The 14,274-nt window shown below is 40.1% G+C and overlaps 1 protein-coding gene across 2 annotated transcripts in view; it reads right to left on the minus strand.

The window, feature by feature from the left end:
* LOC122812105 (beta-centractin) overlaps positions 1 to 12,287 on the minus strand; it is a 695,723-nt gene extending 683,436 nt beyond the window's left edge. For both annotated transcript variants that reach the window (XM_044084387.1, XR_006366336.1), the window contains exons 1-2: positions 12,062 to 12,287; positions 3,324 to 3,388 (exon numbers count right to left, since the gene is read on the minus strand). In XM_044084387.1, the coding sequence (XP_043940322.1) occupies positions 3,324 to 3,388; positions 12,062 to 12,109 (113 nt within the window). In that variant the 5' untranslated portion in view covers positions 12,110 to 12,287. The remainder of the gene's footprint in view (positions 1 to 3,323; positions 3,389 to 12,061) is intronic.
* Positions 12,288 to 14,274: the final 1,987 nt, after the last annotated feature.

The raw sequence follows: 14,274 nt of genomic DNA on the forward strand, positions 1-14,274 counted from the left end.
TCTGAGATGTCAGGGGGGGCAGCACTCTGCTGGGATAGATATTAGCCCTTTTGGTGGGGAGGAGAAGTTTGCGCTGAACCTGTCAGCTAGGATGTTGGCAATGTCTGTGGGTTTGGTGTATTTTTTGTCATTTTGGACTAATTCTGGGCATATCTGGGAATTCCGACCCAGGTTCCCAACATAACTAAAGAAAGCCTTGTGATTATCCTTAGTGTCCTGTGCAATTTTTCTCTCGAAGCTGGCCTTAGACGATTTTATGAGTACCCGTAGTTTTTTGCTAATACTGATCAGAGATGCCTTCCCTTTTTGGGATTTTGCTCTGTCATGTAGTAGCTTCCTCCTTCTACTGTATAGTTTGTTTATGGCTGAGGTCCACCAGACAGGACATCTGCCTTTGGAGGATTGGGTCTTGGTTTTATTTGGGATTGCATGATCCATGCATTCCTGAAGGTGTTCATAGAATGCGTTTATAAAGGATTTTGTGGTCTGGGCCGTATTATCCACAGGCCCGGGGGCTTTGAAGGATTCCACCTCGGTTTTGAGGAGTGTGAAATTTGCTTTAGAGAAGTTTTTTACTGTGGTTTTCTGGGCATGGGGTGGGGTCGGGATGTGAATATCCAGTGAGATTAGTTTATGGTCTGATCTTACCAGTGAGAGATACACTTCTGGTCTGAAGCATAGAGTCCCCATGTTGGTGATGATCAGGTCCAGTAGGTTTTCCCCTCTTGTGGGAGTGGTAACAAGTTGTTCCATAACATTTGAGTTTATAAATTCTAGGAACCTTTGGGCTAGGGTGTTGGAGCTAGAGTAATGCTCCCAGTCTATGGTTGGGTAGTTGAAGTCACCCAATATAATGGTGTTTGGAGAGATCTTCATATTTTCCAGTGTTCTCAGGAAGGCCGAGTGGGGTTCCTGGGTTTGGGAGGGTGGGGTCTGTAGCAGGCTATAAGCTGGAAGGCAGTTTTACCCACTGTTAGTTGCACATGGATAGTCTCTGATGCTTCGTGCTGTGCCACCAACCTGGAGGTGTGGGTATCTTTGACTAATATTGATACCCCCCTCCTTTTGTGGTTCGGTCCAAGTTTTGGGGCCAAAAAGCATGGTATGAGGTATAACCTGGTAGTGCCGGGGTGCTCGAGAGCCTTGAATCAGGTTTCTGTTACTGCACAGATATCGATGTTCTCCATGCTAAGGAGAGTTTTGAGTGCATGCATCTTGAGGTTTAGACTTCTGGCGTTGAGTAGCATTACTCAGTTTCTTATCCCTTGTGATACCTATGGAGGTGGGTTTGTCTTTTGAGCCTTGCCTAAAAAAGGCACTATGGGGGTAGCAAGATTCTTTGCCAATATCCGAAAGCCCAGGTGTGACAGGTGCAAGCCATCCCTAGCGAAGCATCGTGGCTTGTCGAGCATGTCATCCCAGGCTGACAGGCATTGGATCCCCTTTGAATGACACCAATACTTAAGCCAATTGTTGAAATTGATAATCTTGTCTTCATACTGTGGCATCATTCTTGGTGAGGGTAAGATGCTACTCAAGGTCAGGGTCATACTGGCCTGGGCTACATGCTCAGAGAGCTCCTCTATGTCTCTTCATGTAGTCCAGGGAGGTACGTCTCAGGTCATTCACACCAGCATGGACAATGACTGAGTCATATTTGTACTTGCCTTGGAGTGACCTGAGTGCTTGTGTTAGGTGGCGGATCCTAGCGCCAGACAGGCAGCTCACCGTGACCTTCTCCTTGTTCAGCCTGGTGAGCGGGACGTCAGTGTGTGTTGTTTAGCCTTAAGGGCTGTGACTGTTCGGCACACTGGCTTTGTGAGCTATGTGTTGCACGTGTTTTTTGATTTATCACCACATTCACACACAAATCTATCAATGCTGCAAACAGTAGAGTACGAAGACCACTGTGTTCATCCATTTGTGCATCTAACACACCATTTACATATACCGATAATTTAGGGGGAAAAACAGACACATACAAAAAGAACCACTGTTCCCGTAAACTAAACACCGATCTAAAAACCAGAACAAAACTACTTATGGTATACCTCACTATTCATATATTTTGCTAGCTTCCAAGACATGAAGACCACCTTATAACATAAAAACTCAAAGTATTTAAGTTGCAGTATCAGCAATTCAGTATCATGTCTGACTGCTGGCTGTGATGTTCAGGAATGAAATGCAGTCCTCCCTATATGTCAAACAATACAAGTTTGATCAGCATTTCGGGCACAAGTGAAGCTGTCCAGGTGAGACAGAATGAGTGCCTGAAAGTCCATATCTTCCTCTGGTTTGCTTTGGGGAGATCTTACTTCTGAAATGACACCTACTGGAGGCTGGTGTCAACTATCAAGGTGCATACTCTAAAAGCAGTGTGGGCATAAACATATCAAGGTGGTATGGGTTGCAGTCTACTGGCTCTACTGCAGACTGTGCATTCACCACACATAAAAACAAAGGCAGGACAAAGAAAAATAAAATGAGCTTAATTCTTGCCATCATTAGCAACGGCTATAAAACAACAAAGGGGTCAGTAGGGTAGCGGGTTGGGGTCAAGAGCTTAAAGAACAATATACCACACCACCATTAAATAGAGACGTTCACTTATTACAACAATCATCTTGCAACACACACTTTGCAAATATCCTAAAAGCCGGTCTTCCTACTCTTTCATGAAAGCTTCTCAGTAGGACAGTGCCTCTAAATCATTATAGTGGACTGATTTGAATACTTCTGCTTCTCAGAATGTTTGACAAGGCACAAAAACTACAGCTTAGTATGTAAAATGAGCTATAAAAAAATGGCTGTATAATGCAGAACTACTTTCACAGCCACTCTTCCTTAGATCTATAGAGCATACTGTCACTATGCACTGATCTTCCGTTTGGTCAGCCTGTCAAAGTCAACAATGAAACTCTGCTGCACATAAATAAATGTTTTACAGAGAGTTTAACCAGTGTGTGTAGCTAAACTGTCTTGTAACAGACGTATCCAGTTCTGAAGTATAACCAAAATCTATTACCAATTCCTGCAGTAAGGCGCAGAGTGAAACCACAATGTCAGGCTGTAATGCCATCGATACTGAGCTACCAATGCAGTGAAGCACGAGGTTATCAGAAACATGCACAGCAGTTGCCATTAAAAAGTTAGCATATAAAATACATTTGAATAACTTCAAAAGAAATTTCTTCAAACACATAATGCTACAAGTAAACGGTTTTTAAAATGCACGATGATGTCCCACTTGTTAACTCTTCCTCCAGAATACATCCTTCTTGCCTTTTAACACTCCAAACAGATGTAATCATCATACTTACTAGTTAGGAAAGCAGTATTTAGGGATCTGGTCTCCAGCAAAGCCAGCTTTGATTACTCCAGAGCCCTGGGAAAAAGGAAAAAAAAAAGTCATGAACTACTAGAAATAATCAGCAATTAAAAATGGTATTAACTTATGCAAAGTAGTCATGCAATATTACAGGTTATCCTGCCAACTAAAGGATGCATCATCTTTCTGATGACATAAAACAAAACTACAGAGAATGCATGTAATAGTGCTATATTGACAAGACAAAAATAAACTTTGTTGCAAAAAGCTGCAAAAACGTCAGTCTGTGTAGCCATACTGCAGATGTTTGCACACAGACCAGAATAAAAGAATGGAATCACCTAATAGTACAATAGCCACATGACAGGAAACTCACTTCAATGCAGGCAAGTGAAGAAAAAATCTACTGCAACTATACTACAGACAGAAAAAATACAAAATATGTGAAATACTCTGACCTGGTTCTAGTCAAGGACTAAGTGCTTTCACCAGCTAAGTGAACTTTAGTTCGGATAATGAAACTGTCCGGATAATCAAACATATAATTGAAAAAAAAAAAAAAAAAAAAAAAACATCTAAAAATCTTTCTGCACGCTAGAATACACTTTTCAACCATTCAGTTATTCCAATGGACAATAAAGAATACTTTTCACACACAAACTGGCTACAATCTCAAAAAAAATATGCTCAAGCAAATACATACAATGTTTACATATTCAGACTTTATGACTTTTCCTACTAAAGTTTGGAAGGGTTGTTCTTAGACATTCGGATAATCGACTCCCTACTGTATCACTAATGGTTTCTGGTAAAAACAGAAAATATTACTTAGGATTCTTCTTCAGTTTGGCCCTTGGACGCAACAAGGCAACATAGGCAGATCTCCAATTATTATCTACTCTGCCCAAAAAGCAGAGTTATTATATCCAAGCTCCTATAATAACTTTCACACTAAAATCCTTAAAAACTACAAAGTTAGAAATCCTAGAAAGCCTTACAGCTTGGTGATCACCATACTATTTGAATCTCATGGCCTTCTTTCAAAATTCCTAAACCAAAGATTCATTGTACCAACCACAGCTTTCTCTCTCTCCTAGCCCTCAAACTCTGTTATGTACCCCTAACCTAGCTTAAAGAATACTCCACCCTATACCAAATTTAGACCATGACTTGGGGCACACATGCTGAAACAGAGGTGGCACAAATGCCCAAACTCCAGCCACATTATCCAACACATTTTTTAAATCCTTGCATGTATCCTCTCCTCACAATGCTAACCTTGCCAACTGTGGGCCAAAACCTGTACACATGTACAGAACTATTTCTTCCTGTTTTCTAAACATCACTAATTTTTTTAGCCATTACTAAGCTATAACACAAAATGAATACATTTTACTGCTTGGGTTTGGTTACTGACATTTTACTGCATTACCTACTGATTGTTGTACACACCACCCAAGGTTGGGTCTGAAATTGGTGAAATGCAGATTAATGTCCCACTAAAACTCAAAATTAAACATATGTGCAACCGTATACTTGGTGATGCTGAGCAAAATCAGTTAATTCTTTGCGCTCTCAAGTTATCCGTGAAATAGAGAACTTTAATTTATTTTAACCATGTAGGCACATTGAGACTAATGTGCAAAGTATATAAACAACTCACTGCTGGTGGGCCTGAGGACTTTTATATTGAGTAATAATTATTTATTTAGATCTGTAGCATAGCCCAATACACCAGGTCATCATTGTGGACAAATTTCTCCGTATTAGTTTTTCATGGTAAAGTAGACAGATGATGGCCATGTTAAGTTTACTCCAGGAAAGTGTCAGAAACACAGTAATACCAGAGTACAGTACAGGTTAATAATAAAGGATAAAGGATAATGTAGCATTTGAGACCAGGAACACCAGGTTAAATTACTATTAAATCAGGTAATTCAAGCAGAAGTTTACAGATATAGCCTATCCTGTTTTATTGCTGAATTAGTGACTTAAATTTAGATCAGAAAACTGGTTTCCTTCTGGATGCAGAAGAAAAAAATCCAAGCTAGTTTTAGGAGTTGCTTACTAATGAGGCAGAAATTAAGTGTATTGCTATTGGTTGGCATATTCTATTGACCTCTTTTTTACTGTAATTCTTTGCTATAAATGAGGTGTTTATCATGACAGTGCATCACACACACACACACACACACACACACACACACACACACACACACACACACACACACACACTACAGATGCAGGCATTTTAATCCATGACTTTTTACCACCTGCCTCCCCCAAATCCTTCTTGAGCTAGTGGTATCCAGGGGCAGTGAAAGCTAGTCACATCTGGGCAATCAGCTACACTGCAAACCTCCCGTTTCCCCAAGTTGCCTTAAGCAGCACAGAACTGCAGCTGCAATACACTGCCCAAAGCAGCCTATGACTGCTCAACATAACATACTAAACAGCTGGTTAAAAGACACTACAATCTCCATTGGCACAGTGCCACTTTAAGTTTACCTCACTATCTGAACTAAATGAGAAGGTTATGTACCTGTAGCAACAAACGTTAATTGCACCTTTATAAGTAAATGTGTAATATCAATTAAATTTTCCAAATCTCTGGCTAGAATAGAAGATTAAGCTATTTGCTTTCCTTCTGTTGCCAACCTCAGGCAGTGTAGCAATTGCCTGGTACTCGCAGAGAATGAACTTTTATTTTACTAAAAGACAATTTCCATTTGTGAGATGCAAGCATTTAAATTAACATGGAGGCCTTACCCTCAAACAAACTGTGAGCAACATACACTTCAACACTGTATACCAACCCACACTAAAAATCGGTTACATTGAAGTTGAAAAAAAAAATCCTTGCCAAAGCCTTCTAGACCTCGTTGAAAAATCTAACATTACATCACTTTCTTGCACACACATAACACATCAACAACATTTAAAACATTTTAAATCCAGTGTTCCAGACCATATTTTTTATTTGTCATCAGTGATTCTACAGTCAGACTCAGAGTCTCCTCTCACTAGGTTGGGCAAGACAAGGTGATGGCGAGTTTCTTTCAAGTGCCAGGATCTCTGATGCCTTCATCCAAGTAAGAACTATGACTGTGGCAGTCCAGCATGGACAACTTGGTGTGCAAAACTCTAAGGGAGATGCAAAGAGATGTCAGAACTCTCCATACATACAAGACACTTTAGCAGAATCCTTCCTTTATACCTTCTCCAAGAACGACGCCTAGTCTTTAGCAGAATCTTTCCTTTATACCTTCTCCAAGAACGACGTCTAGGCACAAAGATAACTAGCTTTAACACTTGGTTAATAGTTGGCGTTATTCCATAGGGATCCAGTATGTGTCAGCATGGGACTAGATGATTTGCAGTCCCAGATACTTGGCAGCCCTACTCACTTTGCCAAAGATAGCCAGCACCTCTCATTCCAAGGGTTCCACAAGCTTAACTTTACAATATTCAGAAAGCACTCCCTCTTTCAGGGTTTTGCACCTACCATACCTACAGCCTTAAATGGCAACACTGGTGGTGTCTTCATATTTGTTAGGGACAACATTACTTCAGTACAGAGTCCAAAGTGACCCATATCACCTCTTTACAGTTCTCTCCAACTGAACAGGAGAGAACTACAATTATACAACATGTAACAGGACAATCTCTGTCTCCCAGCAATCATGTAATGTTCCTAAATATACTTTGTGAACTCCCTATAAACAATTCCATTATTTTGGGAGACTAACTACCCAGCAATAAACAGGAGCACCTATACCTCAAATGTAGGATATGCCTAAACGTTCCTATATTTAGTAAACAAAAAAATCCCTGGACAAAAACTCTCAAACCCACTAGAGGACATACTATTCTTGGCCTGGTCCATAAGGTTCTTCATGTATTATTCCCCAAAGTCAGATCACATACTAGTAACCTTCACCTTTAGAAAAAAAAAAACTTCAAACCTGCCAATACCCATACTGCAAAATTCAATGATTTCAGATTACTAATTTTGTCAAATTCTATGACAAAACTCATTTACAGCAGCATCACCTTAAATGATGTCACAGCAAGCAGCTTCACAAAAGGAGTTATGTCCACTTAGATAAATTATAGAACTGTTATTCCCTACCGGATCTAAATATAGATGGGAAAATGTAAAAAAAAAAAAAAAATAAAAAATAATCCTGGTAATCAACCAAAATCAATAAACCAAATAAACTCCACAATAAGAGAAAAAAGGACTCAAGTACAGATCAGACCCTCAAACAAAGGATAAGATCTGAACATTTCAAAATTCAATTAGGTCTACTAAGGAAGCCCACAAATTTAGGTGAGCATCTGAAGTCAAGGACAATTGCAAATCATTCTTTAGCTATGTAAGGGAAAAATAACACCCTACATTGCTCTGAATGTAGTCATAATGCCACCACCTCTGATCGAATAGACACTGCCAACACATCAGCAAACAAATTCAGTGCAAACTTTACCCCAGAGATTTTTATTCAGTCTTCTTATTCCTAAAGTTCTCAGACCCATCACAATCACTAATGAACATAATAAAAGGTGCTCATCAAGACCAAAAAGTACTTCCTTCACGGGACCAGAAAAAATACTTGCCAGTTTAATACACAGAACTATGAAGCCCTTGCAGAACTACTCAAACTGTTTAACCTGAGTGTGGCCACTGGAATTGTTCCCATAGCCTGGTGCCCAGCCTTGAATCAGTATTCAGGCACAAGAGGAGTTATCCAGGGAAAGGAAAACAAGTGGCCAAAAGCATAAGTCTTCCTCTGGTTAGGGTTGGAGGGTTCTCACTTTTGAAATGGCTTATACTAGTGGCTAGAAGTCATGTTCCAAGTTACATACTCTCAAAATAGCTTTGGCATAAGCTGGGAATTATAAAGTCATCAACCTAATGAGTTGAATTTGTAAAGCAGTGGAACATTCTGCAATTGACCTGATACAATATGACATTAAGACTCTCTCATTACATTACCTTTGACAAAGCTAAATTATCACATAGCTAGATACTGTCTGGTCATCTTCTTTGAAAAATGAACAACATCAGCTATTGACAGTGGTCATACTATTCACATTGTGGTACCCTGACCTGGTCAAGGCATGATACCATCCCCTATGCTAGCACAGTTAGCAGAATTATGCATGTGCATGACAAACAGATCTCTCGGTGGCAAGATGGATAGCAAATTGGCTAAAAGCTAGAACCCATATGATGTGGGTATAGCAGGTGCCTCATCAGAAAGTACAAAGGTGACTAATGGCCTCCCACAGGGGTCAGCACTGGGACCTCTTTTGTTTGGCATTTACTTCTCGGATCTCCAGATCACAAACCAAAACTGCTGGCTGACCAAGTCTCTGACCAACTGTAAACAGAGTCATTGTCGGTTCACCCTCTAATGCCCAGTCCCTTCAACATGAACTTCAACATATAAAATATCCATTTTACTAAAACCAAGTTTAAATTAAATGCAAAAAAAAAAAAAAAGTGTGTAACATAGTCACACTTAGTAATCTACCTCTTCCCCCTACATACAACATAGATAATTAATGTCATTAAAGACCACTGAGCGTGAGCTGGTAATTCCTGCTCCTTTGATCATCATGTAACACTAGTCAGAAAGTCCTACTTGGCACAGCCTATTGCCAAGGAAATATCATCTAAATCTAAAGAGGTCATTGTTCCCCTATATCCAGCACTGATTAGGCCAAACGCTTAATACAGTGCCACCTTTGGGATCATCTCACTAAATGTATCAAACAATTGGAAAGACCCCACAGGTTCTTAACCAAGATCATCACTGGCTTAAAAAACCTAAGCTAAGCTATCAGAAAAGTCTGGAACTGCTGCCCCTTTATTTACTGTCTTATCGATGCCTTTGGGGAGATCTACGCCTTGCCTTCCAAGCTATTAAGGACCCAGTGGTCTGGGATCATTTACACCTCAATAATTTAAACAGTCCTACAAATACCACTATCAGGGATCTGTATCCCTTCACCAGCAGATAAATAAGAGTGTAGAGAGAGGTTCATTACATAGTGCCTTACCTCTGAAATAAACTCCCACTGCAAATTAAGCAGAGTAATAAATTAAACAGAGTGGTAAGTTATGTGTGTTCAAATGGGAACTAGAAGACTGGATGATATTCACAAATTTACCTCTGGCTTGACTGACCTTGCCTTCCTTGAAAAAAGAGAGATACTCTAAGGTGGGTACAAGCAAGTCATAATACATTTATAAGGCTCAATTGCCATGCACTTCATATGATTCTGTGAATACTCAACAAATTTGCTACGCATAACTAAAAAAAACTATCGGAAACAGTGAAACTGAAGATGGACCAACAGTTGCACATCTTACATATCCAAATTCAGAAAAAAAAGCATCAAACAGTAAAAGCTACATATCCGAGAATGGCAACAATAACAGTATGTAGTGCAAAAACAGCAAAGCAAGTTTAAAAAGGAACACACACAACCAAGTAAAGAGGGAGCACCAAACAAAAGATTTTACAAAGACAGCCTTGAATGGATTCATTCCCAGTTGTCAGACACAGACAAGGTATTTAACTCAAAAGTAAGTGAGGCATGGTCTGCTCTCTAGCGGAGCTTTATTTCAGTGCCAAATATGCCAAAGTCCATCTACCAAAGTTCATTTTAGTCTACTGATCTTATCCAGACTAATGTCCTAACGGTTTAAAATACAGACAAGTGTAGACTTCTACCTCATCGCACATATATAGACAGCAAAGCATGTCATACTTAAAGCTGCCTACAATACAGATCCTAAATAGTTTCTTAAAATGTGAGATGAAGCAGTCTACTTTACTGTAGAAGGATAAGCATGTTGTTGTACACTTGATCCCAAAATTAACAAATGTTCACAAACTTGAAGTGGCCATCAACACTAATCAATAACACAGCCAGTACCCCTGAATGCTGACCTAAACAATTCTGTGCTATAACCAATTACTTGGGTCAGTGGATGCGACAACGGGGGCAGTAATATTGTTGTAGCACTGTTACTTCTACTCAGATCTACCACTGTATGTCATCACCCATACTCTTTAAGCTGACTCATGGTACACTGCTACCACCACTGCCCAGTCATCCAATACTGTAACTTCTCATCTAGGAACTTAATTTTGTATCATAACTATTTATACATAATGCCAGATTTCCCAAGAAGGAAAGCAACTTTCTTCACAACAGGTCTAGTCAAGTAGCACAGATCAATAAAAAATGGTTTTCAAAGATACTAGGACAAATGTGAGACTTAAAAAATAAAGGAGACTTTGGTTAGTGCAATGTAAGAACAAATCAATGGGATAAACAATGCCAAAAATGCATTTGTTTACCGGGACCGTCCACTGGGCTATAATGAGCCCATTTTCAGTGGAGGCCTGGGGGTAAATATACCTATACGTACATGCACAGCAAGCTCTTCAACTATCTTTTATGATGTTAAAACTATGTAGGTTTTTCTCTAAATTTCATTGTATAGAAGTTTGCAACTCATTGTCTTGCATTTAGTGGAGAAGTAATGCTATGAACTTTTGAAAATTGTTTCCTGTGGTCCAGAGTTTGATTCCATCAAACTATTTTGCGACTTTGAGTAAATTATTTACCCAGACAGTGCTCCTGGATGGAGACTGAAAAAGTTCCAAGTGGATCAGTGCTCTACTAACATATAGAAAGTTTAAAAAAACAAAACATACAGACAACAATTGTGACTGAAAAAAATTGCAATTAATAATATACTGTTTTTCAAACTAGGCAACACTTTCTGAACAATTCTAGATCTTGCTTTCAGAGTTTCAAAGCATTAAGAAGAAAGGTCTAGTGATCACAAAAGTGAAACAATAAAACTCTGCAGATCATTTAGCCTGTTACTACTGGGAAAAACACTTGCTGCAGGGAGGTCACTGCCGGTTTTAAATGGTAAAATAAAGTCCCGGTATTCAGATCCTGACAGCATGGTATATGAAAATCTGTTAATGTATTCTGTGTCTCCATACACCCGATACCTTAAGCAGCTTCCAGTAATGTAGAACAAAGTTGTTCACATAACCTCATGTTTAATGCAAGCAAACAAATACTTGAAAATAAAACTGTACACCCCAGAACTCCCCACTCCACCTACAAAAAAACTACACTACATAGGTATATCATTCCATCACATAATCACAGACTGCAAAGAAAATGCTTAAGTTCTAGCAAAAAGCCTCCTCTAACTACAATTCTCTATTGTACAGTCTCTAAACAGATTGTATAGTGTAAAAGATTTACGAAGTTGAAGTTAAACTAATCTATGCAAGACTTTTTTTCAGTTTGGGGTATTAAAAGGGTGGAGTCCAGTGGAGAAACCCAGAAGAAAAGTGAAATGCAGCCAACCAAACAGTGTGAAGCTTTCACGTCCACGGGCCATGAACAGTTTAGCGTGCCTTATAGCCCAATTAAATGGGACTGATTCTGCTTCAACGTTAACCCTGTACAATCAGTTTAATGACAGATGGGTGGAGCAAACAGAAAAGAGCAGTTGCCAGGTGTCTCTTTTAGTAACAACTCGTAGACATTACCAACATACTTATTCAGAAAAAAAATACAGTAAGACGGAGCCAAACAGACTATAAAACGACTGAATCCATTGAAGGGTGAACCTTAAAAAAAAACACATCCCAAACCTGTCTGCATTATTGTGGTACTTACATTATCAATAACAACAGGCTGATTGGCTATGATATCATAGGACTCCATGGCTAGATCTCTGTGCGAACAGCCCCCTCTTCGAGTCCTCTATCTGGTCACACGCAACACCAACCACAAAGACTGGGACACAGACAAAAACACTACCCAGATTTCTTTAAGAAACCTACAAGCCTACAACCATCTGAACTGCAACCTAACCCGCTAACCGGAAATGCAAGGGCGATGGGCGGGTGGATAAACCGGCAGTAGGATTGACAGTGGAACTGAACAATGTATTAACTGAAACTTGAACGAGCAGCCACGATGGCAAATTGAAAAAAGAGGACGTATTTCACTGTGCGATACTGGCGTTATACAGTCTCAGAGACGTTGGCAAGGGATGGGATATAGCTTCAGGACCGGTTGGATGCTGACTCATGACATCATGCCATAGACCTAAGCCACGGGACTTATTATTACAGTGTTAAGCAAACATAAATTTTGTTTAACTTCCAAGCGTTTGAAGACATCGTCCGGTGTAGTGTTCGATAGCTACTGTTCTAACTAGTTTTGTTTTTATTAAACATCGTTCCTCAACGGTATTTTGCTTATGTTCGTTGATAGATGTTTTGCTTGTCCTTTCTTACAACCGGAACGTTACGTAATAAAACCAGAACATCGCAAATACCTATTAAAGCGTGCGAGCAATAGCTTGCGCCGGTACTTGGAACTCGGCCTTGAGGATGTGGGGTTTGGCAGTAAGGCACGTACAGACATCCAGATGGGAAGCCTTCGGAGTCGTGATGTGATGGGGGCGCGTATATACATCAGTACAGGAGGAAATTCCAATTTTGTACTGAAATACTGAAGTTGTTCACCAGCTCCTAATAATGCCAGTAGTTGTAGTATGTTTTTTACCTCAAAAAATATTTCTTACTTTACATTATCTTATTGTTTCAGGTTAATAATGGTAATATTTTAAAAGTGCCCCGCCCTGATTATTTCTGGATTTGTTTCTGATGCGGTTGATTTCTCTCTCAGATTCATTGAGAGCGTTGGTTAACCGGGACTTATTAGGGCCAAGCCTATTTTCATTGGGTTGCCCCTTTTTCAGCTGTCCAAACTGGGAGGAGCGGGCGTGGCTAAACATATGACATTTCAGAGGGTGAGACCAAACATTATACTGCATTAACTGGGGGAAATTATTGGGCTAAGCCGATGGGCGTTGAGGCGTGCTTTAGAGCTCTCCTTACACAACTGTCCTAGGTTCATAGGTGAGCCTTTGCCTCGTATTTTCAGTTTGCTCTTCATGAAATTTGTGGTTTTCTGGCAAATTGATGAGGATTGACGTCACTAAGTAATATTAAGTAATGACAAATGTTTGAGTTTCAGACTTCATATTCTTCAGAAAATGCATAATAATGCGAACCCTGTTATGCTACCATTTTTTCTAAGTTTTGAGGCGCAATATGTAAAATCTGCCCCAATTTTTGGGGCTTTGTCTCCCCGATTTCCCCATTATTTTTGGCTTTGTCCAAATTTCTTGCATTGTGAGGTATGCTTATACGTGTTTAACCATATTTGTGTGAGGTATTCCTCATCACTGACCATATGTGCAAAATGGGAAATAGGGGTCGAGGTGGGATGAATGGATTCCTCATCACGCGCCTTATAGGATCATAGGAAGTTACTAGGCTACTGGCCCTGAGGCCCTTATAAGCCTAGCCAAGAGTTTAGAACATGCATAAACAAATCAGCACCCGATGCCCCTGTTCAGCAGGGACATGGGTGAAATCCCAAGGATGTATTTTCTATTTCACGTCCAGTTATCCAGATTGCGTTTAAAAAAAAAAAAAAAAAGGTAAAGCGGTACTGTGCTTGACGTGGAGAGGGAATTTATTCCATAGATGGGAGAGTCTCTGGGACACAAATCTGTCCCGCCAGCAAGGCCTATTGATGTCACAGACCAGGTTGAGGCCGTGTGTGTGGGTTACTCGAATGGAGCTTGACTTGCAGATATGCAGCAGTCTCATCAAGGCGGGACCCAAGATCACCTTGTATGCCAGACAGAGGTCACCGCTGAGGAGTCTGTATGAAACAGAGTAGAGGCATAGGGCTTTTATCCTGTCTGTGTATGGTAGATTTCTGAGGCCCTGGATTCTCCTGGTGAGGAACCTCTGTGGTCTCTCCAGCTGCTGCATGTGCTTGCAAGGTACATGCCGAATGGGGCATTG

Source organism: Protopterus annectens, chromosome 9.part0 (genome assembly GCF_019279795.1).
Source record: "Protopterus annectens isolate FY-2018-M chromosome 9.part0, PAN1.0, whole genome shotgun sequence".
Classification (NCBI taxonomy): Eukaryota; Metazoa; Chordata; order Ceratodontiformes; family Protopteridae; genus Protopterus; species Protopterus annectens.